Below are 18,515 nucleotides of genomic sequence, written 5' to 3'. Positions count from 1 at the left end.
AATTAAAGGGATTAGGAGGGTTTGTTTTTTTAAACATGTGGGAATGGAGCCAAATTCAGTTCTGGCATATGCAGACCAAACTCATTTGAAGTTAATGGCATTTCATCTGTTTTTACCCCAGGGCTGAATTTAGTTCATAATCTTTAATAGAAAAATGTCTACCTTAGAATATGTTTCAACTGTAGCTTTTAGCTGGGGGAAACTTCTAGTTGCCAGAATCATGTTAAAGCAAGACTCATCAGTTCCAAGTTTCCCTTCACCAGCTTGGTAGAGGCGCTGAGCATCTTCCTGAGCTTTTTGGTAGTTCACTGATTGATTCTCATCCCGATTGCCCTGCAAGTGAAGCAAGTGCTTAATCAGTAACACAACATTTTCTGTTCCTTACCACATCTTACAGCCTTGCCAAATGGTTGTTATCTTCAAACAGTAAACTAGAATTGGTAAAGGACTCTTTTATGACAGCTGTTTCCCGATAAGCCTCACTTGTTTTTGGAGGCAGGATTGGATTGTGCACCAGTTAAATGAGGGGACTAGGAGTCAGAACTCCAAGCCTATCACCCAGCTCTGTCACGGACAAGCTGTGTGACCCCTGAATCTTTTTTGTACTCCTTTGTAAAATGAGAACAATTCTTACCTTTATTCACCTTTGCTGCGGAGGTGAGAGCCTCAATTATTTGTAAAGTGCTTTGAGATCCTCAGATGAAAAGTCCTATAGAAGTACCAAGTATTATGCATATTGTGATGCATGGACAGTGCTACAAATCTCTGTCCACTCAGACAGTGAGCTCATGACTGTTCTACAATAGTTCTTTGAAAAGGAGCAAGGCTATGGCATATTGGAATTCTGAATTCAAGAGTACTTCAGGCTCTTTAGTTATTAGAAATGGAAGACAATATATACTCACTGTATCCTGAAAGGAAGTAAGTATTAAATGCCTTCTAGCTGCCTCTGATGGACAGACAGACAGAGTCTGTTGTCAGTTTCCGGCTGCATCAACTTAACAGCTGTGCTTTTAAGTAGCAGTTTGAAAACATGCCTTTCCATTTACAGTGATTTCTTGTAAGCTGAACATAGTGAGAGAGCCTGACACTCTTACTCTGCAGAGCACAACTTAAAAACCTTAAATCATCTGGGTCAACAGCTCTGTAAGTTGAAATTATCTCATGTTTTTAGCCCCTATGGCTTCTTGATAATTAAATTAAAGAGAAAACAAGGGCTAAGTTTTCACTTAATATTTTTGTTTCTAGCTCTACTGGTTGCAAAGAACCTTCTGAACATGAACTAATGCATTGTTTTACTGAGTACGCACGCAGCCTGAAATAATAGCAATAAAAGGCACGATCTGATTCCATTCTTCGCAGAATGGTGTTGATTCTGAAGCATAATGACTGACTGAGAAAAGATCTGAGGGTAGATTTTTAGCACCAACAGAACACCCATTAATATCTAATTTTAGGCAGTGTGGTGGTGGTACCAGCAAAAGGTAATTTCTGAAGATGCTATTTCCAAACTACTTTTTTATGCCTTAAATGAATTAACATCTATATAAGTTATATAATGTGCAGATGACCACTAGCTATCATAATGTGTTGGATATATCAAAATAATAAAAACTCACCACTGCAAGCTTCTCTAGAATTTGCCTTTTTGACTTTACAGAGGCAGGCAATAAAAATCCTCAGAAAATTATTTGTGGTACTTAATGCCACAGCTCTCACAAGAGTTGATACACTCAAGAGAACATCAAAGTAGAAATGTCATGGAAATTTAAGAAACTGTAAAATGGCGAGGCTCAAAAAGAAAGGCATTTACAGTCAGAAGAGGTGGGGAGGGATATCACAGTATCTAAGACTTTATGGAACTACAAATGAAACAAGGGAAACATCACTTTCATCAACTAAATGAGGGAATGCATTCCCCACATTTTCATGTCCCACAAAATGCAGCTCTGCTCAGAATACAAGCTACCACAGAACATGGCTCCTGGTTTACAGCCAATGGGGGGGGGGGGGGGGGGGTCAGATACATGCCAGATTTTATAACTTGTAGTGCTTCACCGTGTTTAAAATCTATTTCAATAGGATATTGAAGCTAACAACACTGAAAAACTGGACAGTATAACAGTCCCGTACATAGATGACATACTATAGGCAGGCTCCATGATCCAGCTGAGTTCAAGGGTAGCACTATCTGCATAGAACAGTTCGATCTGAGAAAGGAAAGACAAGTGGGGAACTAAAGGAGGGGGAGTGAGTTTTGAGCTGAATGTCCTGCTTAGCATATGCCCATGGATTCTCGCAAGTCTTCTATATATTAAGACATCTATTGTGTTAGGAGACAGGTTTCAGCACTTGATTCCCACTATGTGTTAAACCATGGTTTGGTCTTACACTGTAAGAGGGACTGCACCCTCCTGGAACCACGTTCTTGAATGATGGTAAAAGTCCCCGGGCTCCAGCATAGTTCTGGAGCACTGATACACCATGATGTGTTCCCATCTAGACTGCAAGGCCAAACTGTGATTTAAATGTGTTTTTTGGGATGGCTACAGTGCTGTAGCTGGATCACTCAACTCAGTAGGGATTCCTGGGTAGACAGGATGAGACCATATGTTGTCATTCTCCTATAAAGACATAGACCAGTGCCACATAACTTCTTACAGAAGCTGGCTCTGATTAGGCATATACATTTTGATGATCTCTCAGTCATACTCTTCTTCAAGCTATAAAAACAGGTGAACTTTTTTTTAAAAACGGTGTTTGTTTACTGTAAGCATCTGATACAGAGCTATAACTCCACTCACCAGTCTGTTCTGTAATAAATGCATGAAATGTATGCAGCAAGAGGTCCTTACACCTTTGGTTTACCAACAAACTCACCATTGTCAAAAAAATGCCCTACAGCTCACCTGGCACATAGATATGAGTAATCGTTCAAAGTGTCCTGAGGTATCTGCTCTGATATCCTGTTCAATGTCTCTTCCAAATTCTGTTTTGTAAGTCCTGACTATGTCTCGAATTTCCTGGTTCGTCCTTGTACAAAGAATCTCAATCAACACTCTCTCCTGAGTGCCAGCTCCCTATAGGCAGAGAAAGAGAAAGTATTGCTGCAACAAAGCACACTTACCCTTCTTTACAATTTTCTGTGACACTATAAAACCAACTGTTACAATCAATCATTTATTACATTTTGAAACTGTTTTAGTATTATCTAAATTGTAAAAGCAGCATTTGTCCCTCCTTTCTGAACATTCTAAATCCTCTCTGATCTCATTACTCAAAATGTAAGGTATGGGGTTGGTTTTATTTTGTTTTTTAAACAACTGGTGAGTTAGGAGTGTTGAGAAACTACTAACAGAGGGCATGAACTGAGGCATAGCCAGTTAGAGAAAAGGAAAATTTTAGAAAGGAAATAAAGATACTTAAAACATAAAAATGTAGGGCTGCAAGGGACCTTGAGATGTAATCTAGTCCCATCCCCCTGTGCTGAGGCAGGACCAAGTGAACCTATACCACCCTGACAATTGTTTGTCTAATCTGTTCTTAAAACCCTCCAATGATGGGATTCCACATCCTCCCTTAGAAGCCTATTCCAGTGTTTAACTAGCCTTAAAAGTTGGAAGGTTTTTCTTAATATCTAACCTAAATTTCCCTTGCTACAGATTAAGCCCATTACTTTTGTCCTAAAATTTGACTACCTCATTTTATATTGCGAACTAACAATTCCCTTCTAATAGGGGTTTGAAACAAAGTAATGACCTATCAAAGCACTATTAGAAACAGAACGTGTATCTGGATCCTATTCTGCTCAGTTTACAAGTAGTTCTCTGTTCCAAATTTAGCCTTTCCTCCTATATCTGGCATAAGCGAGAGCTTCATTAATACGCCCCTTTTTAATATATACCAAAAAAAAAATCACACAGCAAATTGTGCTGCACCAGGCCTTCCTGTCACGGTTACCCTTATAATCCTCCTGCCTTTTAAAAAAAATAAATAAAGACTGTAAGCTCTTCAGGGCAGGGGCCATCTCCTGTTGTTTTTAGGGAGCTTATCACAATGAGGGGGATGGGGTCTGATCTAACTGGAATATGTAGGCCCTGCTGTAGTATAAATAAGAGTAAGTCAAGGATGTCTCTTACACCTGCCCTAAAGGAGGTCTTATTGAATCGTACTCCATATTCTGTAGAAATTTGTAGCTTTTGAAACCTCATCAGTATAAAAACATTTTATATATACACAATTGACATTTTTACCATTCATTCATAGACATGATGTACTTAATTATTTCTGCCAACTCACTGTTCACTTATAGCTCGGCTATGTGGGTTCTGATACTAGTTTCCAGTAGTGCCCACAATGTGCTAGCCATGGGGTCAGCAACCTTTGGGAAGTGGTGTGCCAAGTCTTCATTAATTTAAAGTTTTGCATGCCAGTAAAAGGTTTTGCATGCCAGACTTGTCAGGAATTACTAAAACTGCAAAACTGTCATGTCCCATAACATAGGAAGTGTCTAATTTAGTGTTTTATTCATGATAAAATTATACCTTCATTGCATGACGTAAACTCCAGGCATCATAATAGGTAGGTGGCATGAACAAGGCTAATATCAGTTCTTCCATGTTTCCACTTAGTTCAGACTTCAGATCTTTAATTAAATCCTGTCCAGTTACAAAAATAAGTATGAGGTTAGAGTACAAATATGTAGTACATGAACAGTGTGGTAATTAGGAAGGGGCTAAAGAGGCAATATCCAGATCTTCAGATTTGCTAGAGGTTATAGGCTGGGGTTAGGGTTCAGATGATCACTCTAGGCATTAATACTGTTTATTAGACTGCTGTAAACTACTGAGCAGTCTATGCAAGATTTCAGACCAAAAGGCAGAAGTCTCACAAGATTAGTTGATTTTTCAAGATTTCCATTATTTTAGCTAATGAAAAGGTTGTGGCATCCACTGTTTCTGAGAGAACCAGAAAATAGGCCCATTTGAATTTTAGATCCAGAATTCAAACATAAGCCCTCCTCCCACAAAATTCAAAAGGGGGTTGGATTAAAGGTCTGCTTTTGGCCAATCTCTAACTGTTGTGACAAAGTTCCTCCTCTACCTTGGTGGGTCCTGCGCTTATTTGGCAGATTTGCTCACCTCAGTGATCTTCCCCAGAGTCTGGGTCAACTTCTCCTGTGTCTGATCAGGAGTTGGGAGGTTTTGGGGGAACCTGGGCCCGCCCTCTACTCCGGGTTCCAGCCCAGGGTCCTGTGGATTGCAGCTGTCTATAGTGCCTCCTGTAACAGCTGCATGACAGCTACAACTCCCTGGGCTACTTCCCCATGGCCTCCTCCAAACACCTTCTTTATCCTCACCACAGGACCTTCCTCCTGGTGTCTAATAACGCTTGTACTCCTCAGTCCTCCAGCAGCACCCACTCTCAGTTCCTTGCACCTCTTGCTCCCAGCTCCTCACACGCGCTTCCCCCTCCCTGACTGGAGTGAGCTCCTTTTTAAACCCAGGTGCCCTGATTAGCCTGCCTTGATTAATTAGAACACCTGCAGCCAGCCTGTCTGCCTTAATTGGTTCTAGCAGGTTCCTGATTACTCTAGTGCAGCCCCTGCTCTGGTCACTCAGGGAACAGAAAACTACTCATCCAGTGACCAGTATATTTGCCCTCTACCAGACTCCTGTACGCCACTGGCCTGGGTCTGTCACACTGTATATTTTGATTATGTACTAAAAATAAGCGAGTCAAGGTATATCATGTCCACCACTTTCCCCATATCCACAGAGCACAAAGTTTTAAACATACTGACTACAACTACTTTCCTCTCCTGAATTAAATTAGTATCAGAGAGGTAGCCATGTTAGTCTGTATCCACAAAAACGAGGATACCAGTGGCACCTGAAAGACTAACAGATGCATCTAAATGCATCTGAAAAAGTGGGTTTTTTACCCATGAAAGCTTATGCCCAAATAAATCTGTTAGTCTTTAAGGTGCCAGCGGACGCCTCATTGAATTAATTAGGTTTCACTCATTGATAGCTGTGGGGTCATAATTGTTCTAATTCTCCAACTGCCCACAGAATCTTTTAGGAAAAACAGGGTAGGTAAAATCTTAATCTAAACCATAAGACATGTAGAAAACATGTATTTGATTTTAAGGAAAAAAAACACATTTGGGCCTTCTTTATATATCAAAAGACAAAAAAGTGCACTGACCCAATTTTCTTTTCCTGGGCATGTCGTCTTTTAAAGTTTTCTATGCACAGAGGCCTAGCTGTTTCAGACTACGCTGCTGCAACACCTGCCTCCAAATTGTGATCAACAGGGATGCTGTTGCTGACAAAGCATGATACCTAGCAGTCATGTGACAGACCCATACCTAGGGAACTCCCCACCACCAGACTTGAGGGCACGTAACAAAAATGAAGACAGATCTCCTTCCTTTCTCTCACAGTGGCATAGCAACATGACCCAGGAGAGCTAATCTTTTCAAAGTCCTGTCCATACTGCTAGCTTCTCCCACACTCTTTTTAGAGTCTCAGTTCTGGGAGAACAAGTTTCTCACTTAGTGTAGCTACAGCACCTAGGCACAACAGGGTTTCAGTCTTGGTTGTGGCTTCTAGGCACTGCCAGAGCACAGAAGTAATTTAAAAGGAACATTTTTATAGATATAAAAATAGGGATATTCTTGCCCTATTTTTAAATTACAAATATTTCAAGCAACAATATTTCTGGCTAGATTTTCCTGAGAGACATTGGCATGAAGGTAATATTTTAGTAGTTACAATACTTGCCCATTTTTAGGATCTAAACTCTTTTCAAAATTTCCAGGGTGGTTTCTTTTTCCCCCACCATCCCCCAAAGCTTTTGTTCTCATCTTTCCCCGGAGACACTATCACTAAAATAATATTATGGCGTTAAGTGTCATGTGATGCAGCACAGTAGCTAAATGAGTTCTCAGCAGACTCCTGAAGAATTCCTATTTCAAGTCCCACGCTTCCTTTTTTGGGAGCAAAAATCAGAGAAAGTGGCAAGAATGTCTAAACTTCTTTGATCACCAGAAAAGGCCAACTCCACCAAAGCAGATATGGAAACTTTGCACCCTGTTTCCTGGAACTGAAAGAAGACGGGTCATGACGAACAAATTAGCTGCCAGGAGTGTGCAAAATGGAAAGAGCAGAGTTTACTATATATTATATATAAATATAAAATAGGTATTTACCACTTGTTCAGTGACAAGGTGCACTATCACAACTGTATCAGACTGGTCTTATAATCAGGACACAGTGCAAAGGTTAGTCACAAACTAAATGTTTTATTATTTTATTTCATTTCCTGTCCTCAGAGCTCAAATTTTCTTTTAAAATGTTATCTAAATCTAACCATAGTTCTCCAATGAAGCTTACTCAGTGCTGCTTAGAGTGTAGACTATGTTCGTTTCAACTTTAATATGAGTAAACCAAATTACTTCACTTGGTTTACTCATATTTCATATTAAAGTTGAAACAAACATAGTCTAACACTTGTTTGAGTGTAACAGTTTTACAGAGTTTGCTTATACCATAAATTACCATGTATGACTCAGATCCTGTTCCACCTATAGTAGGTTATCCTCCATGGTAAATTCCTGAAGTCTGTATTTGTGGCAAAACTCTATGTACTTCAGTAGCAGTTTTGCCTGAGTAAGGACTTTAGGATTTAGACCCCAGTCTCTCTAACTGCATGTAAATAGTTTGCCTTTCATTGAACACTTTACATTGATTCTTGTTGAATTTTGCACCATTGGTTTCAGAGTGTCTTTCCAATTAATCAAGATCCCATCCCATATGTTAATATTACCTGCCAAAGTATTTCTGATGTCTTCCACCAAGGTATAGTTTGAATTTCATTATGTTCTGCCCTTCAAATAATTAACAAAAATAAAGGAAACTTAATGTTTGGTCCTGGAAAGACACTGCTTGAAAAAAATCCCACCAATTGTCAGGGCTGTACTGAAGTTCCTGGAGCTACTGGTAGAACAAGGAATGTAGCTAAGTGTACACAGAAATTTTAAAAACAAAAATCAGGCACACTCTACCTGGGACTAAAATACCATTACACACAACCAAGTTTGCTAGTGTTACTGTATCACTGCCAATTTGTTTATTGGTTAGAAGAGTAACCAATGAACATACCTTGCCATACATAGTCTTGAAAGCTGCCTTGATTTTTTGCCTTTGATCACTGGAGCGATTGGACACAACATTAATGATAGCCTGCTCATCCGTTCCTAGGAAATAAAAAGGCAATTTCTTACAAGAAAGTATAAACATAATCCTCCAAAACTGTTCATTTTACAATTTTAGAGTTTTAACAAATACAGTGCATATTTTTACACATATATATACAAAAAATAAAAAATGTTGGCCAATATATATGCTTAACATGTACAGTTTTCAAAAACACCAACTGAGAATTAGGAGTCTGAAAACTTTACCCAAGATCTATACAATTAGAAGAAAAGAAAAATGCCTTTAACTTTTTGGCTAATAAACAAACTCTGTAGTAATCACTAAATAAATAAAGATCTTGTCTTACCAAATCCCTTCATAGCCTTGCGCAGTATTTCTGCATCCCTCCCAGCATCAAAGTTGGGCGCAGCTCGAATTGTGCCCTGGGTACTTTGAGTCATTGCTACAGGCTAAGAATGAACAAGTTATGCATTACCAGCCAATTTACACAATGCAAAGTACTAATTTAATGTATTGTTAAACTTTACAGTTAATATTTCAGAGAGAGAGATGCAAGGAACTTGTCTAAGTTTTACCACACACTCCCTGGGAGAGGAACAACCTCTTAACAGAGTTAGGAAGGCATTTTATCGCAATGAACAGTCTTGATCGACTAATGCCAAATTAACACTGTTTTGCACAGTTGCATTGCTGAGGATATATTCTGGATGCAAACTCAGTGACCATTTAGGACAGAACTGTTCTTTCCAATACATGTTGCTGATCTCTAGGGAGCATTCTGGATGTAGCACTTTCACTGAAATCACTGGGCTTTCCAGACAGACCACATGCAGAATACTGAAGAAAGCGGCTGTGTAGGTTAAAGACTGTAACTCTCCTTTTTGCATAGACAGAGTTTCCAAAAGCAAGCCACTAGAGGGCAGATCCTTTCACAAGTACAGAGCCTAAGTAGCTGGCCTGTGCACTGGGGATTCTGCAGGGCTTGATAGAAAGGAATCCTCCTCTCAGAGTACATTGCATCTGCTACAGCTACTGATTCCCTTCTCTGGCCACGTTAACCACCATTCAATCCACAAAATGGTGGATCCACTACCCCTGTTCCAGTCCTTCCCTGGCCCACTCCAATCTGTCCCAAAGCACACTGGTAGTCCAAACAGAGCTGTGCTCCATGCTGTGCAGTCCCCACACATGCTTCCCCTGCACAAGACAAATGATTGCACCAATTCCACTGCATCTTTGCACCACTATATTCACATGGGTGAGGAATGCACAAGGTATTTGTCCCCATCAAAGGAAGATCATGGCTTCTTGCAGACAACACCACTACCTCTGTGGAGAAAGAAGTAGTTCAGGACTATTTAGAAAAGCTGGGTGAGCACAAGTCCATGGGGCCAGATGCACTACATCCAAGGGTGCTAAAGGAGTTGGCGGATGTGATTGCTCGTGGGAGGTCCCGGATGACTGGAAAAATGCTACTGTAGTGCCCATCTTTAAAAAAGGGAAGAAAGAGGATCCGGGGAACTACAGGCCAGTCAGCCTCATCTCAGTCCCTGGAAAAATCATGGAGCAGGTCCTCAAAGAATCAATTCTGAAGCACTTAGAGAAAAGGAAAGTGATCAGGAACAGTCAGCATGGATTCGCCAAGGGCAAGTCATGCCTGACTAACCTAATTGCCTTCTATGACGAGATAACTGACTCTGTGGATATGGGGAAAGCAGTGGATGTGTTATTCCTTGACTTTAGCAAAGCTTTTAATATGGTCTCCCACAGTATTCTTGCTGGCAAGTTAAAGAAATATGGGCTGGATGAATGGACTATAAAGTGGATAGAAAGCTGGCTAGATCGTCAGGCTCAACGGGTAGTGATCAATGGCTCCATGTCTAGTTGGCAGCTGGTATCAAGTGGAGTGCCCGAAGGGTTGGTCCTGCGGCTGGTTTTGTTCAATATCTTCATTAATGATCTGGAGGATGGCTGCACCCTCAGCAAGTTTGCAGATTACATTAAATTGGGAGGAGTGGTAGATATGCTGGAGAGTAGGGATAGGATACAGAGGGACCTAGACAAATTAGAGGATTGGGCCAAAAGAAATCTGATGAGGTTCAACAAGGACAAGTGCAGAGTCCTGCACTTAGAACAGAAGAATCCTATGCACTGCTACAGACTAGGGACCGAATGGCTAGGCAGCAGTTCTGCAGAAAATGACCTAGGGATTACAGTGGACGAGAAGCTGGATATAAGTCAACAGTGTGCCCTTGTTGCCAAGAAGGCTAACAGCATTTTGGGCTGTATAAGTAGGGGCATTGCCAGTAGATCAAGACACGTGATCATTCCCCTCTATTCGACATTGTTGAGGCCTCATCTGGAGTATTGCGTCCAGTTTTAGGCCCCACACTACAAGAAGGATGTGGAAAAATTGGAAAGAGTCCAGCGGAAGGCAACAAAAATTATTAGGGGGCTGGGGCACATGACTTATGAGGAGAAGCTGAGGGAACTGGGATTGTTTAGTCTGCAGAAGAGAAGAATGAGGGGGGATTTGATAGCTGCTTTCAACTACCTGAAAGGGGGTTCCAAAGAGGATGGATCTAGACAGTTCTCAGTGGTACCAGATGACAGAACAAGGAGTAATGGTCTCAAGTTGCAGTGGAGGTTTAGGTTGGATATTAGGAAAAACTTTTTCACTAGGAGGGTGGTGAAGCACTGGAATGGGTTACCTAGGGAGGTGGTGGAATCTCCTTCCTTTGAGGTTTTTAAGGTCAGGCTTGACAAAGCCCTGGCTGGGATGATTTAGTTGGGGATTGGTCCTGCTTTGAGCAGGGGGTAGGACTAGGTAACCTCCAGAGGTCCCCTCCCAACCTTGATATTCTATGATTCTATTATTACAATTTACTGTAAAAGTGTGAAGCTTCCTGACAAAATATCCAACTCCTTTCAAAAATACTGACTATAAAATACGGTAACTTTGTATTCTTTGAAAGAGTGGCTAATTATGATAAATGGTGCCAGGTAATGATCAAGATACCTAGTGATCCATGCTAGTAAAGAACCCAAGTCCACCTATAGGATTGGTTTGTTCTTTACGTTTTACATGCAGTACTAAGGAAACTGCAAGGGTTTCTATGGTGTTACTGCCAGTGTACCTTAACTGTTATAAAGGAATAATCTCAGCATGTAGAGCCCTGCATGCATGCTACCTGAAAATATACACGGGCATCTGTTTCGGTTGCATGGAACAGTGCCCTACTATAAAACAGAATCTATTTGTGGGATTTACTAAGCAATGTGTTTATACGGCACTTGTAATAAAAACAATCCAAAGGAAACCAGCTTAATTGTTACTATCTCTGGTGCACAACTACCATACACAGCTCTCTTAAATAAGCAGGCATTATTAGAAACGTATGTAATCAAGCAGCTAAAACAAAATGGGTGAACGTCACTTGCTGCCAAAAGCGCTCTTTGCCCCCATAATACCCCTAAATAGGGGTTTGAGTGTGGAAAAAAACACGTGACATGACTGCATAGTGGAGTAGGGAAGAGAGATGGAGTCTCCATATCCTATGCATGTCAAGAGAGAACACTCCACACCTGCTTTGATTTTGGTGATAAGGACAGTGTCCACTGGATCTATACTTACATGGATCCAGTGACTGGGAACCTCTGCATAGGGTGCAGTGATCCTTCCTCCAAGCTATAGGCCTGAGTATTGGCCTCAAGAGAGCAGAGCTACAGCCCTGCAGCTAGCCTCTGGCTTGGGGCGAGTAACTTTCACACCCCCATCCCAGACTTTATGCAAGATAATGTCTTTACAGAGGAATTAGGAATTGCATTATCTGTGCTTGCTTTGATGTACTTCTGGCCTTAATCTTTCTTTAATCTGCAGTTAGAATAGTATGTTGCCTATGGTGACCAGATGACAAGAACAAAATATCGGGACACATGGGGTGGGGAGGGAGGCCGCAGCTGAAGCAAAAAAAAAAAAAAACGGAGTGCAAACTATTGGGACAAATGGCCTCCCGACCATACATCGGTCGGGACACGGGACAAACAACTAAATATCGGGACAGTCCCGATTTTATCAGGACGTCCGGACACCCTAATGTTGCCAGTTTGCATGTGTAAGGAACATGTCATCTAAACAAACATCTCTGGCCTTAAAAATAAAGTCAGAGTGCCTATAACCCCCAAACTATAAACACATATATAAAATGATTGACACATCTGGTTGAGTCTAATATTAAAGTGTGGGTGCATCCAAAGTAAACCATCATTTTGCAGCATCTTAAAAAAAAGTTTCCAAACTAAACGTAAGAGTTGTATGGTAAGTGAAAAATCAAAGGGAAACGATTGTGAAGTAATACCTATATTAACCTATATTATAACTATATTCTACTGTCCTCCCTATTCTAGTCTGGGTGTATTTTCAATTAATGTGTTTCATGTTATTTTCCATAATCCCTTGGGGCACAGATTAATGAAGAAATATTTCATGTATTATTTTCATGCTGCTAGAAAGTATGTTTTGAGACACCATGCTGCTTACATCATTTACTTTGCATTATGCTCCAAACCACCTTTTAACAAAATGATGATCCAGATGTTTCAGTACAAAAACGTGCAGACTTGGAACTAAATACTTATTCTGTCAAAAGGCAGCTACTAGTCTTATGGAGTTTTTTTTCATGCACACAGGTTCAATTAATCAGATTTTTAAAGAATGTTGTTTTCCAAATAATTCTTTAAAATTCTGTTCTCATCAGTAGGATTTGATAGTTTACTCTAAATTCTCAGGGAAAGAGGAAAGCCTCACATGCAGTTAAAAATTCATTATTATGTAACTCCTAAACTTTTGCTTGATTTATTTTCAAAGGCTGTTGGAAACCTGAAAAGGATTCAGAAAAGAGCGACTAGAATTAGAGGTGCCTTACAATAAAAGACTTATGAAGCTCCATCTATTTAGCTGCTCAAAGAGAAAGTTATGAGGTGACTCAATCACTGTCTATAAGTACCTATATGGGGAAAAGATTCTGATAGAAGAGGACTCTACTCTACTCTAGTAAAGGCATAACAAGAACAATGACGGGAAACTGAAACTAGATAAATTAAAATGAGACAAAAGTGCAGATTTCTAAATTAAGGTACTTGATCACTGGAACAGTTTACCAAGGGATGTAGTGGTTTCCGTCACTTGAAGTCTTTAAATCTATGTTGGATGTCTTTCTAATTATGTTCTAGCTCTACCACAAACTATGGGCTTGATGCAGGAATTAATGGATGAAACTCTGTATCCTGTGTTACACAGGTCAAACTAGATGTCCATAAGGGTTTCTTCTTCTGGCCCTAAAATCTATGAACATCTATAATCTTATTGTTCAGAGCTTCATTAAATATTAGCATGGTGCAGAATTTAGTCAGATTATTAATCTGGTCATTAAATTGCCAATGCTTTGTTTTTCTGTTCAAAATATTACCATATGACCTAAGAGCCAGTTGTCTGAATAATGTTATGTATGTAACCATGTCCAACCACGCTGCCCCATTCCCCTCATTCTCATTTGTTGTGTCATGTTTATAATCTAGTTTGTAAATTCTTCGGGGCGAGTACTTTATCTAACAATCTGTTCTGCGAGACACCACGTACACCTTTGGTCTTGGTACAAATAAATAAGAACTAGAAAAGAGGTTTTTAAAATTGCATTAAAGCATGGGTTTGATTGTAGTCACTTGCTAAAGGCATAAAGCCACTTCTGGTTTCAAACTCATCCATCCCTCCACGATGGAGGGATGGATCAATTATCCACTAATCAATTACACTTAGTACCACCGCAAAAAGACAGCTACTGTCAAAATCTGGCTTGGAGATTATTTGGGTGCCTATTTCATATCATTATATCAGGGTAGAGGTGTGTGTACACACACACACACACACACACACACCCCTCTACAACGTGGTCCTCGGGAGCCAAAAAATCTGACCGTGTTATAGGTGAGGCTGCATTATATCAGGGTGGGGAGAGGAACCGCTCCCCGCCCCAGCTCACCTCTGCTCTGCCTCCGCCTCCTCCCTGAGCATGCCACTGCCACTCCGCTTCTCTCTCCCTTCCAGGCTTGCCGTGCCAATCAGCTGTTTGGCCCAGCAAGCCTGGAAGGAGGGGGGAGAAGTGGAGCGGCGGCGGCACGCTCAAGGGAGGAGGCGGAGATGAGCTGGAGCGGTTCCTCTGCACCCCCCGTTACTTGCTGAGGCCCTCCCCGGGGCTCCCTCGCACCAGCTCACCTCCGTTCCGCCTCCTCCCATGAGTGTGCTGCAGCTCTGCTTCTCCCCACTCCCTCCCAGGCTTGCTGCACCAATCAGCTGTTTGGCACGGCAAACCTGGGAGGGAGGAGAAGCGGAGCTGAGCAGCGTGCTCGTGGGAGGAGGCGGCGGCGGTGGTGGAGCAGAGATGAGCGGTTCCTCTGCACCCTCCCCCCTTACTTGCTGCGGCCCCCCTGCCCCAGCTCACCTCCGCTCTGCCTCCGCCTGCCACGAGCGTGCCGCAGCTCCGCTTCTCTTCCCTCTCAGGCTTGCTACGCCAAACAGCTGATTGGCACAGCAAGCCTGAGAGGGAGGAGAAGCACACTCATGGGAGGAGGCAGAGCAGAGGCGAGCTGAGGTGAGGGGGCCCCGGGGAGGGCCACAGCAAGTAACAGGCAGGCACAGAGGAAACAGGAGCGTTGCTTTACCGCGTTATATCCGAATTCACGTTATATCGGACCACATTATATCGGGGTAGAAGTATAGTATTTTTTTATATGGCTTAGGAAAGATTTGTTTAACTCCTGTTATAATAGACATCAAATCTCTTTCTATCCCTCACTTCAATTTAAATATTAAAACCTTTATTTTTTTTTTAAAAAAGCTTGCTTTACATTGCTGAAATTCTATTTATGACAAACTGCTGTTGTGCATATCACATGGAACATCAAAGCAAATTGCACCACAGTTTTACCTTAAAAGGTGTAGATTTTTTAAATTATTATAATAAGTAAGTTAAAAAAACACTGCTTAAGTACTGTTTTTAGAATTTTGAAACATACCATTCCAATTATTTTTATGTTAGGATTATTATTGCTTTTTGAAAAACACTTAATGGAAAAACTGCTCACTGCACTAGGTTTCTGATAGAAATAAATTTTAAAAAGAGTCTCAAATTAAGTGATTGATAATAAGGTCAACTTAAACAGCAGGTGTAGCTAAACTTGCATTTTGTTTTCCCACAAATTACCACAATCTGTTTTTTTTTTTTGCCCACCTAATCCTGCCTGCAACAAAATACATGTTACACGCCCCTGCTATTATGGCAGTGGATCCTGCAGGACTCTATCTCAGACTCTCTTTTGTACAAGTTTTTTCCTTCCCGTGCATTGCGTATAATAGTAACACTATAAATTATTTCAGTTGCCCAGCTGTGCTATATCGTATTATTGGCAGTGAAAATGATAAAACCATGAACAAAAAAGTGTTTTTCCGTTGAAGGGAAGTTAGCTATTTTCCAAGACTGTTTGACAAAGTAGAACAAATTTATACCTCTCATATCAGCCAAACTTTCCCCAAAAGGTGTATTAGTTAAACTGATTACAAGTAACTGATGTGCTAGCGGATTTTGACACATTCTGTAACTGGAAATAAAAAGAAGCCATTCATTTGAAAACTTTCAGTCAAATCCTCATTGCAGTGAAGTCAGTGGCAACATTGACCAAGATTGGACCTTTACACCCAAGTCAAAGGGAAGGTCAAGCATGTGCTATTCAAAAATAGAATTAGACACATACTGCAGTATTTGGTAACATAGTAATCCTCAGGATTGCAAAGAGAATCTGCTTTACATGTTTGCTATCCACTCACTGCGTTTGAGTATACAGGACTCTATCCTCTCATAGCAGTTCTTCTGATATCATGTTGCACATAACACAAAAAGGGCTATTACTGAACAGACTGTAAAAACTGTCTGCAGAATTACTGCCAACATCTCCCCTTCTCTGCCCACCACCGCCATCCAGAACTATTGTAAAGAGACAGACTGTCATTTTCCTCATTAAAACTGCAATGTAGTGCTCAGTTTTATTATGAAAGTGGTACAATACATACCTGACTAGGCATTGGGGAAGGTACTTGTCCACCAGGGTATCCCACTTCAAGGAAAATTTTAAAACAAAGCAAAAGAAAAAAGGTACAGAGTTAATATTGTACTATGTATCATCTTACACATCTATCAACTTTGCATACATAATCTCTGTTTTCACACGTGAAGTTGCCTATGATACTCAGCAAACTGCAGCTCTTGTGGAAACCATGGGAATGACTAGCAATAGCCAATAAGCCACAGGAGTGGCTCCAGTACACACGCTGGTAAGAAAGCATCAAGAGTGCTAAGCAATTTTACTAGTACTGTGGGAGCTAGTGAAATCTCTCCCTTCTAACCCCTGCTCCCTATGATAAAATCCAGGAAACTCAGAGCTAAGGAACAACCTGTTCCTTAAAGGAGCTCAGCCGTTCAGTATTAAAGATATTCTAATTACTACAGCTGACTAGAGTGAAGAGTAAATCACTTACAAATGTCTTAAATATAAAGAGTGATACACTGACAACTGTTAAAGCAAAATACGACTGAAGTAATCCATTAGAAAGCATTCTTCATATGTAGGTGGGCGTACATAGTTGTGTTATGTTAACAGTGGCTTAACCACTGTTAAAGTTAGTGAAGCAATCTTAAAAGAACTAAGATGGCCGTCGTTGCTGTCCCCATTCTCAGTCTCTTCTAAGTGCTACTCTTAAGCGCAGGGGGATAGCCCAGTGGTTTGAGCATTGGCCTGCTAACCCAGGGTTGTGATTTCAATCCTTGAGGAGACCATTTAGGGATCTGGGGCAAAAATCTGTCAGGGGATTGGTCCTGCTTTGAGCAGGGGGTTGGACTAGATGACCTCCTTCTGACCCTGATATTCTTTGATTCTATGATAGTTGCTTAGCTGGCAACTGAAAATCCTTAAAATGTCCTTGACACACATCATTTGCATTCACTGGGTTGCCTTTAAGCACCTGCCTACCCTCCTTTAAACTTCCCCCTACTCCCAAGTGCTTAGTTCAGTGTGGGCATAGAGATTTACTCTTACTGTTGAGCACTGAACATATTTCTCAGGGCTATGCAGAAGCCTCTCCATACAGACACTGATCACTAGTGCATTCTGGTTTTCCCAATTCATCAATGGCCTTCAGGATCAAGAAGCAACAGCATCCCAAACCCTATATGAAAATAAACAGCAACAGGAAGTGTGCCTTTTTGATATATGTAGTATTTATTTAGATTTGAGTTCTCCTGTCAATCCGTCATTGGTCTTAGAAATCATCAGGAGTTGTCTGTCCTTCATAAGAACATACATAGCATCCAACTGCAATAGCTAGGAACAACAGAGGGAGCTGAGGGCATAATTTCAGTTTCTTAACCTGGAATTCCTTGGTGCAACTCTTAAGTATATGACTTTTTTGGTATCTGACTAGGATGGCACACACAGGCACATGCATACCTCAATTACCTACCTGGTATTTGTGCTGGTCCACCTCCCACATAGCTTTGAGATGGAGGTTGAGGATAACCACCAAAGCCAGATCCATTAGGGGGGACACCAAATCCAGGACCTGTAGGAGCTAGAGGGGAAAAAAGGAGTAAAAAAATAGAGGTTTTTTGGTAATTTAAATTTTAGTTGATTTATAATAAAAACAGAGTAGGATGTTGTGTAATGCAACTGTAACTAAAAATCTTTGAACACAGACAACAATATCCTAGTAATTTATACAAAGATTTGAAAAGCTACCACCATGCCTCATGAGTTCAGACACCAGATTGGAATAAAAGTGGTAACACTTCTGATTTACCTTCATCTCCTTCAGAAATAAGTCTGTGTAGCTTTCAGGTTGGATTTATTTAGGTGAAGTGTATTGAGAAACACATTTGTTTTTTTCCTTTGGAATAATGTTAGACTTGGGAAAACAAATGTATGTTTACTTCATAAAGCTTGCAGTTTGACCTTTGGGAATTGTCAGACAGAAGCAATAACACTAGTTTGGGGAGTGGGGGAGCGGTGGGGGGGAAAGGGCTTTCCTGAGAATTCTGTTTGGTTATTCAAAAACTGATATGTCAGAGTTTGGCTCTGGAGAGAGGCAGAGCAGGAAACAAGAAATAATAAATGTTTACCCAGACCACCTGTGCTAGGAATACAATGCAAATTGACAGCTAGTGCAGATGAGAATTATTATTTTTT

At 40.8% G+C, this 18,515-nt stretch overlaps 1 protein-coding gene across 3 annotated transcripts in view; it reads right to left on the bottom strand.

The window, feature by feature from the left end:
- Positions 1-18,515, bottom strand: part of ANXA7 (annexin A7) — a 42,536-nt gene that overhangs the window by 7,775 nt on the left and 16,246 nt on the right. For all 3 annotated transcript variants that reach the window (XM_045023670.1, XM_045023672.1, XM_045023671.1), the window contains 7 exons: positions 17,794-17,901; positions 16,348-16,391; positions 8,572-8,674; positions 8,169-8,263; positions 4,545-4,658; positions 2,910-3,080; positions 163-333 (listed from right to left, as the gene is read on the bottom strand). In XM_045023670.1, the coding sequence (XP_044879605.1) occupies positions 163-333; positions 2,910-3,080; positions 4,545-4,658; positions 8,169-8,263; positions 8,572-8,674; positions 16,348-16,391; positions 17,794-17,901 (806 nt within the window). The remainder of the gene's footprint in view (positions 1-162; positions 334-2,909; positions 3,081-4,544; positions 4,659-8,168; positions 8,264-8,571; positions 8,675-16,347; positions 16,392-17,793; positions 17,902-18,515) is intronic.

This window comes from Mauremys mutica, chromosome 7, assembly GCF_020497125.1.
Source record: "Mauremys mutica isolate MM-2020 ecotype Southern chromosome 7, ASM2049712v1, whole genome shotgun sequence".
NCBI lineage: Eukaryota > Metazoa > Chordata > Testudines > Geoemydidae > Mauremys > Mauremys mutica.
The sequence above is the reverse complement of the archived record's forward strand: the minus strand, read 5'-3'. Positions and strand labels throughout refer to the sequence as shown.